This window comes from Lycorma delicatula, chromosome 1 (assembly GCF_047948215.1).
Source record: "Lycorma delicatula isolate Av1 chromosome 1, ASM4794821v1, whole genome shotgun sequence".
NCBI lineage: Eukaryota > Metazoa > Arthropoda > Insecta > Hemiptera > Fulgoridae > Lycorma > Lycorma delicatula.
In genome coordinates, this window is record NC_134455.1 from 292,544,740 (window position 1) to 292,561,691 (window position 16,952).

At 31.0% G+C, this 16,952-nt stretch overlaps 1 protein-coding gene across 1 annotated transcript in view; it reads left to right on the top strand.

Moving 5' to 3' along the window:
- Window positions 1-12,898, top strand: part of SK (small conductance calcium-activated potassium channel) — a 1,178,465-nt gene extending 1,165,567 nt beyond the window's left edge. Inside the window, exons 14-15 of the mRNA XM_075354908.1 lie at window positions 4,019-4,126; window positions 12,554-12,898. Of these exons, the coding sequence (XP_075211023.1) occupies window positions 4,019-4,126; window positions 12,554-12,898 (453 nt within the window). The remainder of the gene's footprint in view (window positions 1-4,018; window positions 4,127-12,553) is intronic.
- The last annotated feature ends 4,054 nt before the right edge of the window (window positions 12,899-16,952 follow it).

Below are 16,952 nucleotides of genomic sequence, written 5' to 3' on the forward strand. Positions count from 1 at the left end.
GCAAATACTCTTCAGATATATATTTAAAAATAATTTTCGTTTTTTTTTTAATTCTGATATTTTTAAGGGGTGCGAAGATATATGGTTCTGTGGCTCAACCACCAAAGACACTACCACCATTACTTTATGTAGAACTGGCTGCACCTGCCTCCTGTTACTTGACTAATAAACATAAAATAAAAAGATAGACTGCTACGGGAAATGTAAGTAATAAATAGCGCATGCGAAGCTGCGACGGGGAGCTAGTATATATATATATATATCCACAATATTTACTATGCATATTCTGGCTGCCAAAATTAATTAACATGCCTTTTTCTATTAACATGTAATTTTTGTTATTTCATTTTTGTACTCTATTTTAAATGTTTGTTAAAAATGAATTGTTACTATTTTAAAAAAATAACTGAAATTGACCTTATATTAACCAATATTTATCTATATATGTTGACCAATATTTTTAAAATAGAACTTATTTTCTCACAAAAACAAAAAAATAATAATAAATAAATAAATTATGTGTGTATATATATATATATATATATATATATATATATAAATAATATGTACATACTATCACATAAGAATGTATTCTCAGACTACAACACATGGGCACTAAGTAAAAAGAAAATTTCAAGAGAAGCAATTGTTTGTCATATTGTTTGGTTAGTAATTAGTAGGTCTCTACATATGACTGGCAACTAGCTCCTTCATCTTGTGGAATCTGCTCAGGCTGAGCAGCCAGTGCCTGAGCAGATTCCATAATTATTTTCACAGAACTTTACAAAATATTAGCCAGCAGAAACTGTTCACATAATAAATAAAACTTGTGCTTAAACTGTTCATATCATAATTCTTTGATCATCACCTTGTTATAAAATAGGACATAATTTTTGCATATAGTTGTCATTATTAGTGTCTATCTTATTACACTAAACATCTTTCTATTATTTAAAAATGTTTTTGTTCATATTTTCTGTTTAAATACATAAATTTAATTGTTTAATTGTTTCTTAAAATTACTTGGCTTTTATATTTATCTGAAGTAATATTATCATTTACATTTTCATATATAAAAAAGTATCGCTGAAAGAAAGGCTCTAAATATACTGTTCTCAAATATTTATATGTCAAACAGCCCTATGTTCTCAATTACATGTTCAAGTTTCATACATCATTTAATAATTTAGATATGTAAAAACAATTTAATCAAAAGACACCTTGTGAATCCTCAGATCAAATAAATTAAGATGAAAAATAAGTTAAATCAACTAAACACTCTAAGAAAATCACATTATTATAAAGCTATAAAGCTGGAGGACCATACTATATGAAAGCTCTATTTTCATATAGTATGGTCCTCCAAAAAGTAATAATAGTTAGCTCATCACATGCACACAGCTTCACTCACAACAATGGGTCAAGACCAGCTGGTCTCAGTTCTGCTAGCGCTGTACAAAATCTCAGAGCTGTGATGTAACACTGAGTGATTTTGTGTGTATTTATAATGAATTGAAAAAGTTGAAAGTCCTGCCAACTGTGAGGTACGATCAGTCATATGATTTTTGAATGCACAAAGTCCTGTGAAAATTCATCGTCAAATTACTGCCATATATGATGACAGTGAAATGAATTAAGGAAACATAAAGAAATAGTGTCATTGATTTACGGTAGGGGAACATTGTTCATGACGAGCAATGCTCAGGATGCCTTACTCTCATTACTAAACAGCTGAAAGAACTGACTGAATGATATATTAAGAGAACTGGTGTTTCGTGTTAGACGAACTTAGAGATAAATTTTCTGTACGTTCACGATCTCTGTTACATGAAATTATGACTGATCACCTAAAATACAGTAAAATTTGTGCCTGAAGAGTCCCACGAATGTTGATAGACAATCACTAGAAAGAACGCATGTCTGCTGCTCTGTCATTCCTGGAGCGATGCAATAGAAATGATCATGAAACGTGGGATTCGTATTACACATCTGATTGTAAATGTCAATCACTTCATCCCAACCCCGTAGGGGAAGACACCTGCCTTACGAAGCTTCCGGTCGCCACATCAGCCCCCCCCCCCCATTCCTTGCCCTGATGGGCTTTAATGGGATTTGTCTTTCATGCTCTAACTTTTGGCTTATCTCATAGTGATAAGCCAGGCCTCATTGGGATGTCACCAATGTAAATGCCTTGGTAGACATTTGCATTGGTGATTTTTAAACTCAGCTTTTGCTTTTGCTTCAGGCCTCATCTGGACATCTTGAATGTTCTACATCGTTTCCCTCTGAACTAGCTAACCAAGTTCACGGAAGCACAAACCCCGTGCTTAGTTCTACATTTTAAAGAGCCAATTTGTGCGTAAATATCTCATAATAATTGAGCCAATAGAATAATATAATACCACCAAAAATGTTATTCACAAATGAAATTTAGTCCTAGTTCACTTAGTGAACTCAACATTCAGTTCATACCGCTGACTTAGTTTCATTTGTGGGTGGACTCAAGTCTGGTCTACCAGGGAGAGGTGGACAGACCTCCTACTGCCACTCAGCTTCATCGCAGAGTCCTGCGTGATATTTACTTTCATTACTACCATCATTGAGATGCCGCTACACCTCATGGATGCATGGGATCCATGCCTCAACAGTGCAGTCACCATCCTGCCGACAATGATGTTTACTCAAAAAAAACCTGCCCTTGTCAAAACAACGCTACACCTTACGGCTGCATGGTAACCCATACCCTCGGCAGTGCAGTTGTCATTCCGCCAACAGCTAACATTTAGTAACAATCACCACTAATTTCTAACTGACCCTGGCTCAATATCAATATGCCTACCTCCAGCCAATGAACTACCCAGGTTGTCCCTAGCCAGCCGGGATCTACTATACCTCTTCATTCATCCTGTTCGGGGTGAGGAAACTGAGGAAGCCAGCCACAACAGTCCATTATCTGCGAGTCAACTGGATGACTCACAGATCAAAGAAGAAATTCACTCTCTTGAGCTTCCTAACAACTCTGGTACGCTTAGCCTTGTACCGGGGACAAACATAAAGGACATGGTCCACAGCATCATCAGTCATTTCAGTGACATCATTCTCGATCATATTCAAAGCCAAAAATATTCAAACACTGTCGCAAAGGTGGTTGTCACAGTTTTTTGGATCACCAAAAATGATTGCCTCATGAAGAGACAGTTAATGCGGATTTTAAGGAAATTTTTATGAAACTACATCACACAATTCAAGGGCACCATCGAGGTCTATCGACTTGAGGAGTATGTTTCTTCATGATAATGCATGTTGCAAAAAACTTGTGAACTTCTCAAAAGCTTCGGATGGCATGTTTTTGATCATACGCCGTACAATCCAGATCTTGGTCCAAGCGATTTCTACCAGTTTACAAAACTGAACGAGTTTTTTTGTTGGGAACCACCATCAAAGTGTTGACAACATCAAGACAGCTGTTAATGAGTGTAAAAAAATGTAGCTTATGATGTATGTATTAAAATTGAAATAAACACAATAAATTTGAAATATAACAAAAATGGTTTTTACTTTTTGGATGACCTTGAATGACTTGAGTATAAAATAACTTTGGTTGACATATAATAAAGAAAAAGAGTGCAATATTTTATCATTTCATACAGTGGCAAGCCAGATTACAACCATCCAGAAATGCGATGCTTTCATTACAGGCATCTGGTTGATACAGTGTCCAGTCCAAATATTAGTTCTCTTTGATATGTACAGTCAGATGTGATAGCACTCATGTTCCATGGGAAATCACAGTTTTTTTCATTGAACATTATTTGTTCATTTAATATGTAGAATCCCAAAATAATTTTTCAGATACACTTTTTATTACATATTTTATGCAACATATAAATAAACAAATATTTATTTTTTTATCTAAAGTTGAAGTATCATTTTCACTTTTTAATTTTATTGTTTGATGTAGAATATTGCCTATCTAACTTCATTGTTTAATGTATATCTTGTTTAATTATTTTTTCAGACACAAACAACAGTGTATGAGATTGTGTCAGATATGAGTTCACGGTATGATACACTTGAAGAAAGGTTACTGGGATTGGAAGATAAGTTAACAAGCATTCAGGAACAGGTAAAATAAAATATTGTTTAAACATTTTTAAACTGTATTGTGTTAACATTTTTAAACTAATGAGTTATTTTATTGTTTAACTTTATAAAGGATAACACTTTCTTCTAAAAAAAATAATAATAAATAACTCTTACTTGTTATTACAAGTAGGTTTTTCCAGTGAAATTGTCTACAGATTTATAAACAGAAAACAAAAATAAAAAAATTAAATAAAAATATAAAATAAATAATTATTTTATATAATAGAATATATAATGTGCTTTTTTTTTTTGTCTTCAGTCATTTGACTGGTTTGATGCAGCTCTCCAAGATTCCCTATCTAGTGCTAGTCGTTTCATTTCAGTATACCCTCTACATCCGACAACCCTAACAATTTGTTTTACATATTCCAAACGTGGCCTGCCTACACAATTTTTTCCTTCTACCTGTCCTTCCAATACTAAAGCGACTATTCCAGGATGCCTTAGTATGTGGCCTATAAGTCTGTCTCTTCTTTTAACTATATTTTTCCAAATGCTTCTTTCTTCATCTATTTGTCGCAATACCTCTTCATTTGTCACTTTATCCACCCATCTGATTTTTAACATTCTCCTATAGCACCACATTTCAAAAGCTTCTAATCTTTTCTTCTCAGATACTCCAATTGTCCAAGTTTCACTTCCATATAAAGCGACACTCCAAACATATACTTTCAAAAATCTTTTCCTGACATTTAAATTAATTTTTGATGTAAACAAATTATATTTCTTACTGAAGGCTCGTTTAGCTTGTGCTATTCGGCATTTTATATTGCTCCTGCTTCGTCCATCTTTAGTAATTCTACTTCCCAAATAACAAAATTCTTCTACCTCCATAATCTTTTCTCCTCCTATTTTCACATTCAGTGGTCCATCTTTGTTGTTTCTACTACATTTCATTACTTTTGTTTTCTTCTTGTTTATTTTCATGCGATACTTCTTGCGTAGGACTTCATCTATGCCGTTCATTGTTTCTTCTAAATCCTTTTTACTCTCGGCTAGAATTACTATATCATCAGTAAATCATAGCATCTTTATCTTTTCACCTTGTACTATTACTCTGAATCTAAATTGTTCTTTAACATCATTAACTGCTAGATCCATGTAAAGATTAAAAAGTAACGGAGATAGGGAACATCCTTGTCGGACTCCCTTTCTTATTACAGCTTCTTTCTTATGTTCTTCAATTATTACTGTTGCTGTTTGGTTCCTGTACATGTTAGCAATTGTTCTTCTATCTTTGTATTTGAACCCTAACTTTTTTAAAATGCTGAACATTTTATTCCAGTCTACGTTATCGAATGCCTTTTCTAGGTCTATAAATGCCAAGTATGTTGGTTTGTTTTTCTTTAATCTTCCTTCTACTATTAATCTGCGGCCTAAAATTGCTTCCCTTGTCCCTATACATTTCCTGAAACCAAATTGGTCTTCTCCTAACACTTCTTCCACTCTCCTCTCAATTCTTCTGTATAGAATTCTAGTTAAGATTTTTGATGCATGACTAGTTAAACTAATTGTTCTGTATTCTTCACACTCATCTGATCCTGCTTTCTTTGGTATCATTACTATAATCCTTTTTTTGAAGTCTGACGGAAATTCCCCTTTTTCATAAATATTACACACCAGTTTGTATAATCTATCAATTGCTTCCTCACCTGCACTGCGCAGTAATTCTACAGGTATTCCGTCTATACCAGGAGCCTTTCTGCCATTTAAATCTTTTAATGCTCTCTTAAATTCAGATCTCAGTATTGTTTCTCCCATTTCATCCTCCTCAACTTCCTCTTCTTCCTCCATAACACCATTTTCTAATTCATTTCCTCCGTATAACTCTTCAATATATTCTACCCATATATCGACTTTACCTTTCGTATTATATATTGGTGTACCATCTTTGTTTAACACATTATTAGATTTTAATTTATGTACCCCAAAAGTTTCCTTAACTTTCCTGTATGTTCCATCTATTTTACCAATGTTCATTTCTCTTTCCACTTCTGAACACTTTTCTTTAATCCACTCTTCTTTTGCTAGTTTGCACTTACTGTTTACAGTATTTCTTAATTGTCTATAGTTCCTTTTACTTTCTTCACCACTAGCATTCTTATTTTATTCTACGTTCATCCATCAGCTGCAATATATTGTCTGAAATCCAAGGTTTTCTACCAGTTCTCTTTGTTCCGCCTAAGTTTGCTTCTGCCTATTTAAGAATTTCCTTTTTAACATTCTCCCATTCTTCTTCTACATTTTCTACTTTATCTTCTTTACTCAGACCTCATGCAATGTCCTCCTCAAAAATCTTCTTTACCTCCTCTTCCTCAAGCTTCTCTAAATTCCACCGATTCATCTGACACCTTTTCTTCAGGTTTTTAAACCCCAATCTACATTTCATTATCACCAAATTATGGTCGCTATCAATGTCTGCTCCAGGGTAAGTTTTGCTGTCAATGAGTTGATTTCTAAATCTTTGCTTAACCATGATATAATCTATCTGATACCTTGCAGTATCGCCAGGCTTTTTCCAAGTGTATATTCTTCTATTACGATTTTTAAATTGGGTGTTGGCAATTACTAAATTATACTTCGTGGAAAACTCTATAAGTCGGTCCCCTCTTTCATTCCTTTTGCCCAGCCCGTATTCACCCACTATATTTCCTTCCTTGCCTTTTCCAATGCTTGCATTCCAATCTCCAACTATTATTAAATTTTCATCTCCTTTTACGTGTTTAATTGCTTCATCAATATCTTCGTATACACACACTACCTCATCATCATCATGGGCGCTTGTAGGCATATAGACGTTAACAATCGTTGTCGGTTTAGGTTTTGATTTTATCCTTATTACAATGATTCTATCGCTATGCGTTTTGAAATACTCTACTCTCTTCCCTATCTTCTTGTTCATTATGAAACCTACTACTGCCTGCCCATTATTTGAAGCTGAGTTAATTAATCTAAAATCACCTGACCAAAAGTCGCCTTCCTCTTCCCACCGAACCTCACTAATTCCTACTACATCAACATTTATCCTATCCATTTCCCTTTTTAAATTTTCTAGCCTACCAACCTTTTTTAAACTTCTAACATTCCACGCTCCGACTCGTAGAATGTTATTTTTTAATTTTCTGGTGACCCTTTCCTTAGTAGTTCCCACCCGGAGATCCGAACGGGGGACTAGTTTACCTCCGGAATATTTTACCAAGGAAGGCGCCTCCATCATTGTTATATGAAAATGCAGAGGGCCACATTTTCTTGGAAAAAAAGCAGCTGTAGTTTTCCATTGCTTTCAGCTGCGCAGTACTCAGAGGACTGAGTGATGTTGATATGGCCGTTTAAGTCATTCTGACTCACGCCCCTAACCACTACTGAAAGAGCTGCTGCCCTCTTTCAGGAATCATTCCTTAGTCTGGCTCTCAACAGATACCTCTCCGATATGGTTGCACCTTCGGTCCAGCTACTCTGTATCCCTGAGCACTCAAGCCCCCTCACCAACGGCAAGGTCTCATGATTCATAGAGGAGGGTGCTAATGATTAGTTATTTTTATTCAAAAATCTTCCACCACAGATTAAAATCCAGTTGTAATAAACAATTACCTTTCCTTCTGGTATTTAAAGTTTATAAAGGCCTAAAAATTTACAAAATAAGATGTACATTCTACATTGAACAGTAGTTTGTACTAAGTTACATCTACTACAGCTTACAATATTGCAACTTTAAGAATTTTTATCATGTTCATTTTTTGTTCAGTCAAAGAGTAAAACTAGATCTTTTATCATCTTTATGCTGTCAAGTGGAAAGAAAACCAAATTTATCACAATAATTTCATACATTGTATGTACAGAAATATTTCTGCTATTAACAAGATTTTGTTTTATCCTCAAAACATTTTGGAGATAAAAAAACTTTCTTATTATTTAAAACTTTTTTTAAATAGCTCTTAAAATAAGGTAGAATCTCATTTTATTCATTCATCATACCAAAATAGCAAATCATATATTTTTTAAATTAGGTAAAAATTATCATTATTTACAGCTGTCTTATTCATTATAACACAATCTTGGTTAAATAAAAGTCAATGACATCATTAATATAAGTACAGGAAATCAGTTTTAAATGTATTCTGTAAATTAAATATAAGTACCAGTGGGCTTAGTTCATTATTGTGTTAATTAAATAAATCCAAGATTTTATCATATCATTACAGCATTACCAATGAAATGTTTTTTATTTAGATTTCTAATATTTTGGCAGTTTATTATATTAAATTGTAAATAGAATTAGGTCAATTATTTTACTTATAATTGAATAGCATTTATTGATTAATGCAATCATCATTAATACATCCTATGTATAGCTAGAAAACAGAAGGTTCATTAGTTTGCTGACAGATTATAAGACTGCAATTTCCTGACGTATAGTTCATTATTGTCATTTTGGTACTTTTCATGATTACCAGTGCCACCTACATTTTCCTCTGTTGACATGTAGACAGGCAACTGTGAAATTCCACTGTATATTCTAGGTTTTTACACCTAGAGTGCAATTTTGCATTTGCTTCTACCATTTAACCGATTAAATCTAATCAATCTCTTGTATAGTATCCAATTTAAAATCAGACTTCACACTACAAAGGATGAGGACTGAAGAGTATAAATATAGTTTTAAATTAGATAAAATGTGTGAAATTTATTAGCTTTAATTTCCAGAGTAAGTGAAGAATTGGAAAATTACAATACTTATAAAGAAAATAGTTTACCATGTATATATTTTACATATTACAAAAAGTAATGTATTATTCTAATAATATCCATGTTTTTCCTCTCTCAATGGGTTTTCCTTTTTTACAGACATATGGATGTGAATTAATTTATCAACATTAGTTGCTGGACAGGCGTAGGGTGAATGCTGAAAATGCATAACCTTATGAGGTTTTAAATTAATTCCATAAAAAAATTAGGTCACTAAAAGAGATACCTACAAACATAAGTGTTCATTTGCAGATGAATTTTTACTTTGAATCTGACTGCTACTGATAGAAATCTACAACTCCTTAGTGATCACTACAACTTTGATGAACTTTCATTAAAGTTACTAAAGTAACCACTGCTTCTTTTTTTATGTGTAATCATTTCAATTTAAGAAAAATTAGCATCATAATACTTTTCAGAAAATTAAAAAAAAATTATGAAAATTTACTTTACCTTGTTCATAAAAAAAAATAAAGAAATAAAAATAATAAGACAGTAAAGTAGTTAGAGGAGTCTAATAGCTAATTCAATTGTGACATGATAAAAATATATACATAAAATGAAAAAGTTATTGTCAGATTAATGAATATACAAAGACATGTTATATTTGTGTAGTGGAGGAAAAGAAGGTAGCAGCTGGAATTGTAGCTAGCAATAATTGAATAATATCAAAAACAACTTGTTCCCCAGATTAGCAAAATGAATTGAGATTATATCAATTGTTAAGAAGTTCACCAACCATTCAAATTATAAACAGTATCCATCAGCAGCTAGTTAGCCTGAAAAGCAAAAAACTATTTAATGAAAATGTTTTAGCTGAATTTCTAGATTAAACAAAATAAGAACTTTATTTATTTTTTTTTTTTTTGTTGCTAATAGGCTAATGCTTAGTTAGTCACCCTATTGTTTTTTTTGTTTTTTTTTTAAAAGATGTATTTTGTACTTATTAAACTGCCAATCCTGACAGGGATTTGAACTTGGAACCTGGATGAAATACAGAAGTGCTATTGATCTGCTATTTAGATCAACATCTTAGCAAGAAACGCCTTTTTGTCGTAAAGTTCTGATATAAGAATAGTAAAGATGATAAATTAACTATCTACTTGCATAAATCATTGATATTGTGGTAAGTTAAAAAAAAATGAAATACTGAAATATACAATCTGTAGATAAATCAAGAGTTATATTACACAGCCTAATTATAAAGCATTAAAGGTAAGAGAGTTCAAGAAATTCATCATTAGAAACGCACAATGAGTTCATGATTATATAATAATAATAATTTAGAACCATCTGTAAATAACCACCCATTTTAGTTACTATTAACTCAATAAATTGTTTTAAAATGTTTTTTTTTTTTTTTTTAATATGGGCTGTAGTTTTTATTATATGATTTTCAACTACATTGGTTGATTAAGTAACTTGTGTTAACTGCCCTATGAAAAAGTGCATGTTTCTGGTTATACGACTTTCTTTGTTTTCAGTTACCTCAAAAAACATTCTGTTATTTTCAATTAGTATAATTTAATACTAGTATCCTCTTCTATATAAAACAGATTTCACTTTTATTTTGTGAACAAAAAATATTTCCTTACTATTTATTAGCAAATGATATTTTAGCTTACTAAGCATTGAATAGATTGGTTAAGTCTGCTAAATGCAACATTTTGAATCCTGCTGATTTCAGTTTTCCATGTAGTGCATTGATATTTTTCCGTTTGCTGAAGAAGAAACAATATAATCATTTTTATTTTCTTATTAATGATTGGTTGATCTTTGTAAATTATCAATAGATACTACATTATTCTTTTGCATAAAATGAATTAATGTAAACAGTTGTAAAATATTTTTTATTTAAACATTTTTTAGTATCTACAATTATTTGGGCAGAGTTGAGGAATCCAAACCAGAGCCACTTGCAGTCTCTCCTGACATTAAATTTTTAGGTTTGTTTTTTGATAGTTGTCTTACATGGATCAACAAACATAGAAAAGAGTTAAAATTGAGATGTTTAAAAGATATGTTATGAGTCCTTAGCAACATCAAGTGGGGAGCCGACTGATTATGTACTTGCGTTTTTATTATTCTTCAGTCCCATTTGGATTATGGTTGCATCGCCTATTCTTCAGTGTGTCATACTGTGCTTAAGATGTTGAATGCTGTACATCACGCTTTTCTTCACCTTGCTACAGGTGCCTTTAGATCAAGCCATGTCGCCAGCATACTTGATTGTGGTGAGTCATCACTTTGGGATGAGATGAGATAGATGCTACTAGCATCTTACTCTGCCCATCTTAAAGGACAATCAAATCACCTGTTTTTTAAAGCAGTCCTCACAAACCCTCATTTACAACGATATGAAAACCATCCATGTTATACAGCACCAATGGGTGTTAGTACCCAGCATTTACTGTAACTTTTAAATTTTAACACCTTCTATTTTCCCAACCTATCCCTGTTCATATCTTTCATGGAGACTCGATCCCATAAATTTTAATTATGACCCCACCATATATAATAAAAATCCCTTACTCCTATAGTCTTCATCAAATTATTTAACAATTTCTATCCAAGATAAACCCAGACCCAGTAGTATACATAGATGGGTTGAAACAGAATGATACTATTGGATGTGCTTTTGTTATAAATGGAAGAACCTATATGTTCGGTCTCTCTGGTAGTACAAGTGTCTACAATGCTGAATTGTACGCCATCAGTAAGCCTTTGAATATCATTAACCCAAAATACTGTCACATCCTTATTTGTAGCGAATCATGTAGTGCATTCCAAGCTTTAGAAGATTTGTATTTTAGACATTTTGTCGTCATAAAAATTCATGAAGCAATCACTGAGTTGAACTGTCACAACACTGAAGTGAGTTTCTGCTGGATCCCTAGCCATGTAGGAATCCAGGATAATGAACGTGTGGATTCCATTGCTAAAGAGGTGTGTAGCCAACCATCTTTCATTACTCATGTTACTACTACCAATTTTATTAATTCTTTTAAATACATTCTTTGAGAAAGTGGCAGGGTGACGGACTGCTGCAGTAGATAATAAACTCCAACACATGGAAAATATGCTTCCATGAAACTCTTCATGCAGGAATAACCATCAAGAGGAGGTTATTATTTGCTGTTTGCAAGGAGGGCACATAAACCTTACTCATGGGCACCTAATGAATCAGACCAATGCACCCATTTATGATTGCTGTGACTGTCAATTAATGATACACCATATCCTTGTGGACTGTGTGTGTAATGCACACATACACACACATACACATTGTACATTTAAATTAGGAACTAACATCCAAGTTATTCTAGGAAATAATATGATGATGTGATCTAATATTTTGTTGTTTCTTAACGCTGTGCAACTGAACTTGGCTATTTAATAAATTGTAATATTTTATTTTTGAATATTATATTACATTTGTTCCATGGCACTGATAGTGTAAAAGCATTTTTTGCCCTCCCAAAAAAAAAAAAAAAATGAAAAACACTACCGCTAAATATCTGCATATACTTTTTAGCAGTCACGTGAATTTTAATTTAAAAATGTTTAAATTTCAACTCTGTTAGTTCTAATTATTCATAGACATTTATTTATTTAATTTAGATTATGCAGAAATCTTTTAATGGTTTAATTTTTGTTGTAGATGGAATTATTACCAGAGTTATTAGCACGTTGTATATCACAATCACAAAATAACCAAGGTGGCTCAACATCATTATCCGATCGAGCAAATGAACGCCGCAACTTCCTTCACCCAGAATCTGCTGCAATATTACCAGCAATACAAAACAGCAGCAGTAGTAATACTAATAACAATAATAACAATAGTGTGCAGTGTATGTCACCAATGTTAACACATTCACGAAGTGTACCACCAACATCAGCAAGTACACCTTATAATTGGCCTGCAAGTCCTATCCTCCCTCCAATAAGCAGTCGTACCCCTCATCTTGTACCAGAACCACTTCAGCCTCAGCCGAATAGCTGAGTACCGGCCTAGTCAACGGAGGAACAGGCAGAGGTGCTTATTTAGGTTAGGTTAGGACGGAACAGAAAATGGACAAAGTTCAGGTATTTTTTTCTTTTGTTACATGTTGCTCACCTCTTTCTGAAACTCTATCCCCTAGATCAAATGAATTATTATTATATTTATAAACAAAGTGTCTTGTTCTTTGTTTGTTGATAATTGTTATTATTAATTGTAAGTTTAGTTATAAAATAGTTTCTTATAGCCTTCTGTAAATTTTATTTAAGTTCTGATAAGTGTGATAGTTTACTATGTACTTATAGTAATTATTTTTCATATGTAATTCAGTCACAGAACTGGGTTACTTCATCAGAGTGATTTAAGTTATTTGTAATATGATGTTACTTAGAGTAAATAGATTTTCTTATCGTGCTTTAATAGTTTGTTGTATTATCCTTGAAAATCATTCAGCAAAGTTTATATTTCTTGAAACATTATTAAATAATTTTAAGTTTGATAAAATTCTTATTACTCTTATCAGATTATTTCTTTTAGCTTTTTTTATGTTCACTAAAAATAAATATAATTAAAATTATTTAAGAAAAAGGTACACATACTCAAAAAAACTATGCAATTTTAAACATGATTTATTGTAAATTTTATGCTGCTAGTAAGATGAATACTATTATCCTCAGTGACCACTTTTACATCTGCACTTAATTATTACGTACTCTTTATACATAAAAGATGTTGTTTTTTTTTTAAATGGTAACCTACATTAGATCAGTTGCATTCATCTTAATACATAGCTGGAAAAATTAAATTTGTTTATTTTATAAATTCATTAGCTTTGATGTGATTCTAATTCATATTTATCTTTATTTAATTTATTCTTATTCATACTTATCAAACTTCTGCATTATATTAATATAATAAATCCTCTATTTTGAATTATTAATTATAAAAATATTCAGCCTATCGATTCTTTAAATTAATTTTTATAAAACTTTAAACTGTAAATTTTACCAGTTGTCAATTAATTTTACCAAGCAATCTTTGTTTGTAAGTAATAAAAAACAATTTAATAATATAAGAAAATATTATTTAATAAAAATGGAATGATATGCCATAATTTTTTCTGTAATTAAATAGATAATTGAAATTTTATTTCTAATGATGAGATTGATATTGTATTTATATTTAATTATATAAATTTCCTTTTATACACAGTACCAATTTTTTATAGATTTAGGATTATTGTTCTTGTATGTATTTTAATATATATATACCAATTTTAATTTTATTAAATTTATGCACATATCGTCTTAAGAACACCAAAAATCTATGTAATCCTAGCTAATTATGTTTTTTATATATACATCCCTTTTATATCAATTCATATAATTTTAATAATTATACCAACAGTATATACAATGTTAATTTATATTTTATATGTGTAATTTGAATTTATTATTCTTTATAAATAATACCCAATTATTTCCAGATCTGTGTGTTTTGTGTATAAAATAGTTTATTTTTTATTTATTTTCCAAAAGTAGCATAATTTTTTATTGTAATGATTAAGGTCTGTCCCACTCATGGCAACCCTAATGAGAGATTGATGGTACTTTTCGTACTACTTGGCAGCTTTCTAATTACAAACCTCGTGTTTATGACAACGTATGTTTTGATAGTTACAAATTGCAATGCACAATTTTATTTCAGCACATATGATTGATTATAATTACTCTATCTATATTAACCATTATAATTAACTCAATATTATCCATTCTATTATTTCATTAGTTTTATTGCAAGCACATTTATTCTTGATGGAATATTCTAGAAAGATATTGTGCTGAAAAAGATTTATAGGTATATCAACTTTATGAATAGAATTTAATAACTTTTTTATTAATGTCATATTCTAAAATTAAAAGACAAGTAAATATCAAAATTTCACTTTTACCAAATAGAAAACAAAGCTCCTTGGTTAATGAAAAGTTTCATAATACATATGTTTATGTATATTGTGGCAAAATCTTGCAGTTAAAATCCAAAATCCTAGACTACAACTTTTATTGTCAAATTTTTAACTGGCTAATAAAATGTTCTACCATTATCATTGTAAAGATCTCTGAGAAAAATAATGTTTTTAATGTTTAAAATTTTTTATTTGATTCCAAAGTATTGCATTATTTTTAACATTGAAATAATAACTTAAAAAACAATTTTTATATGCAATATCTATACAACAGTAATTTTATAATATCTTATTTCAAATTTATGCGAGACTTAAATTGGCAAAGCACTTGCAAGACTCTACATATGGCTAATTCATCAACCTGCTTCTTAACAGATGGTACTCCAGAAAATATATCATTTAGAAATAAACAGTTTTAACAAATAGTACCTAGAAGCATAATATAAATTTAATTAAAAAATTGTTTCACTTTTTTTTCTTTTTTATGGGATCTCTGTTGACTAGTTTTACGGAGATCTCTGTTTCTCCAAAATGAATTTGATTTATGATAGATTTAAAAACTTAAAAGATTAAAATTGTGACTATAGATGTTTGCTAACATCTTTTTTTTTTAAACTGTTAACAGCTCCTTTTATTTTGATTGTGGGTATAACACTTTAAATTACTTTATATACCAGACCCTAGTGTTCTGAAAGTATGGTATCACCTCAAGTTTTCCCATTAAAAAGAATTAGGAACATCATATTTTAGGTCTCATTCATCTATTGAAAAAAAATTGTTGAAAAATGTAGAACATAAACAGAGGTTCTATTTACCAGTTCGTTTGTAGAAATTCGTTTTAATAAAGCTATTATGCAAAAACAAAGCCTGGAGTTTTATAAACACTGACATTAGAAAATTATAATGTAAATTTTAGTTCAGAAAATATCTCCAAGTGACAAAAAAAAAAGATGATAGTTATTTTCACCAGCAATTAATTTCATGTATAAGCTTCAAGCTTTGTGGCAAAATCATCAAACAAAAAAAATTAACTTGATATCTGTTTCATTGAGTAGTAAATTTATCACTTTAACCGTAATACTAATGCAAAAAATGTGGATAACTACATTTGCATTAGTAATAATATATTGTTCATATATCATCACTAAAATAAAAGTTACAACTATCCAGTCAGATAAAAAATTGTTGCAAATGATACAGCACTGGATTTATAATAGTACACTACTATCTGAACTGTGTACATTTAAAATGAAAGTACCAAGGACCAATCTTCCAATTATTGTAATTCTTTATTTATTTATTCTTTAATTATTCTAATAGAGCATTGCAACAGAATGGCAAGCATAGGCAGTTGCATACATACATATTATTGAATGTCTTATTGCTGTTATTCTTGTTAATTAAAGTTAGTGCCACACTTTAATGATTATGATGATATATGATATGTTGTATGAATCTGACAGAGATCATGAGTATAATTTGAATGGATTTAGTGATATATGTGACACAATTAAAAAACCCTGAGGAACAGAATGATGAGTGAGACTCGCCTTAAGTTTTATTAAAATGTGGTTATATCCTCTTTATAGAGAATATACTCAATATTTAATTGGTTCATGCTGATTATGAAAGCATTCAATACTCCAAAACATGTTTTTACATTCTGTTAAGAACTTTACAGGCTGGTTTTGACAAAAAATAAAACTACATGACTAAATCTAGGCATAAGAAATTGGAAAAGGAACAGATAATGGTTTCACACCTAAACAGAGTGTGAAAGGAGAGACTGCCACAAAAAAATTTCTTCAAATTACAATTTACAGGAAAACATAATGTAGGAAGACCATGAAGGAAATATGTACCCAAACAGCCTTTGCAGTCTAGTCCAAAATGTTAAAAAAGAAGATATTGGCCTAATTTTAAAAAACATAGACAAACATTCATAAATGCAACACTTTAAACAAATTATTCAAATTATAGTAGAATTCTATATAAGCTGAATTTTGTTGCTGATTTGTGACTTCACTGGCACTGATTATTGAATGATGTGGTGAGAAGCAGTTGACTTCATTGCAATATGGAATACAACCT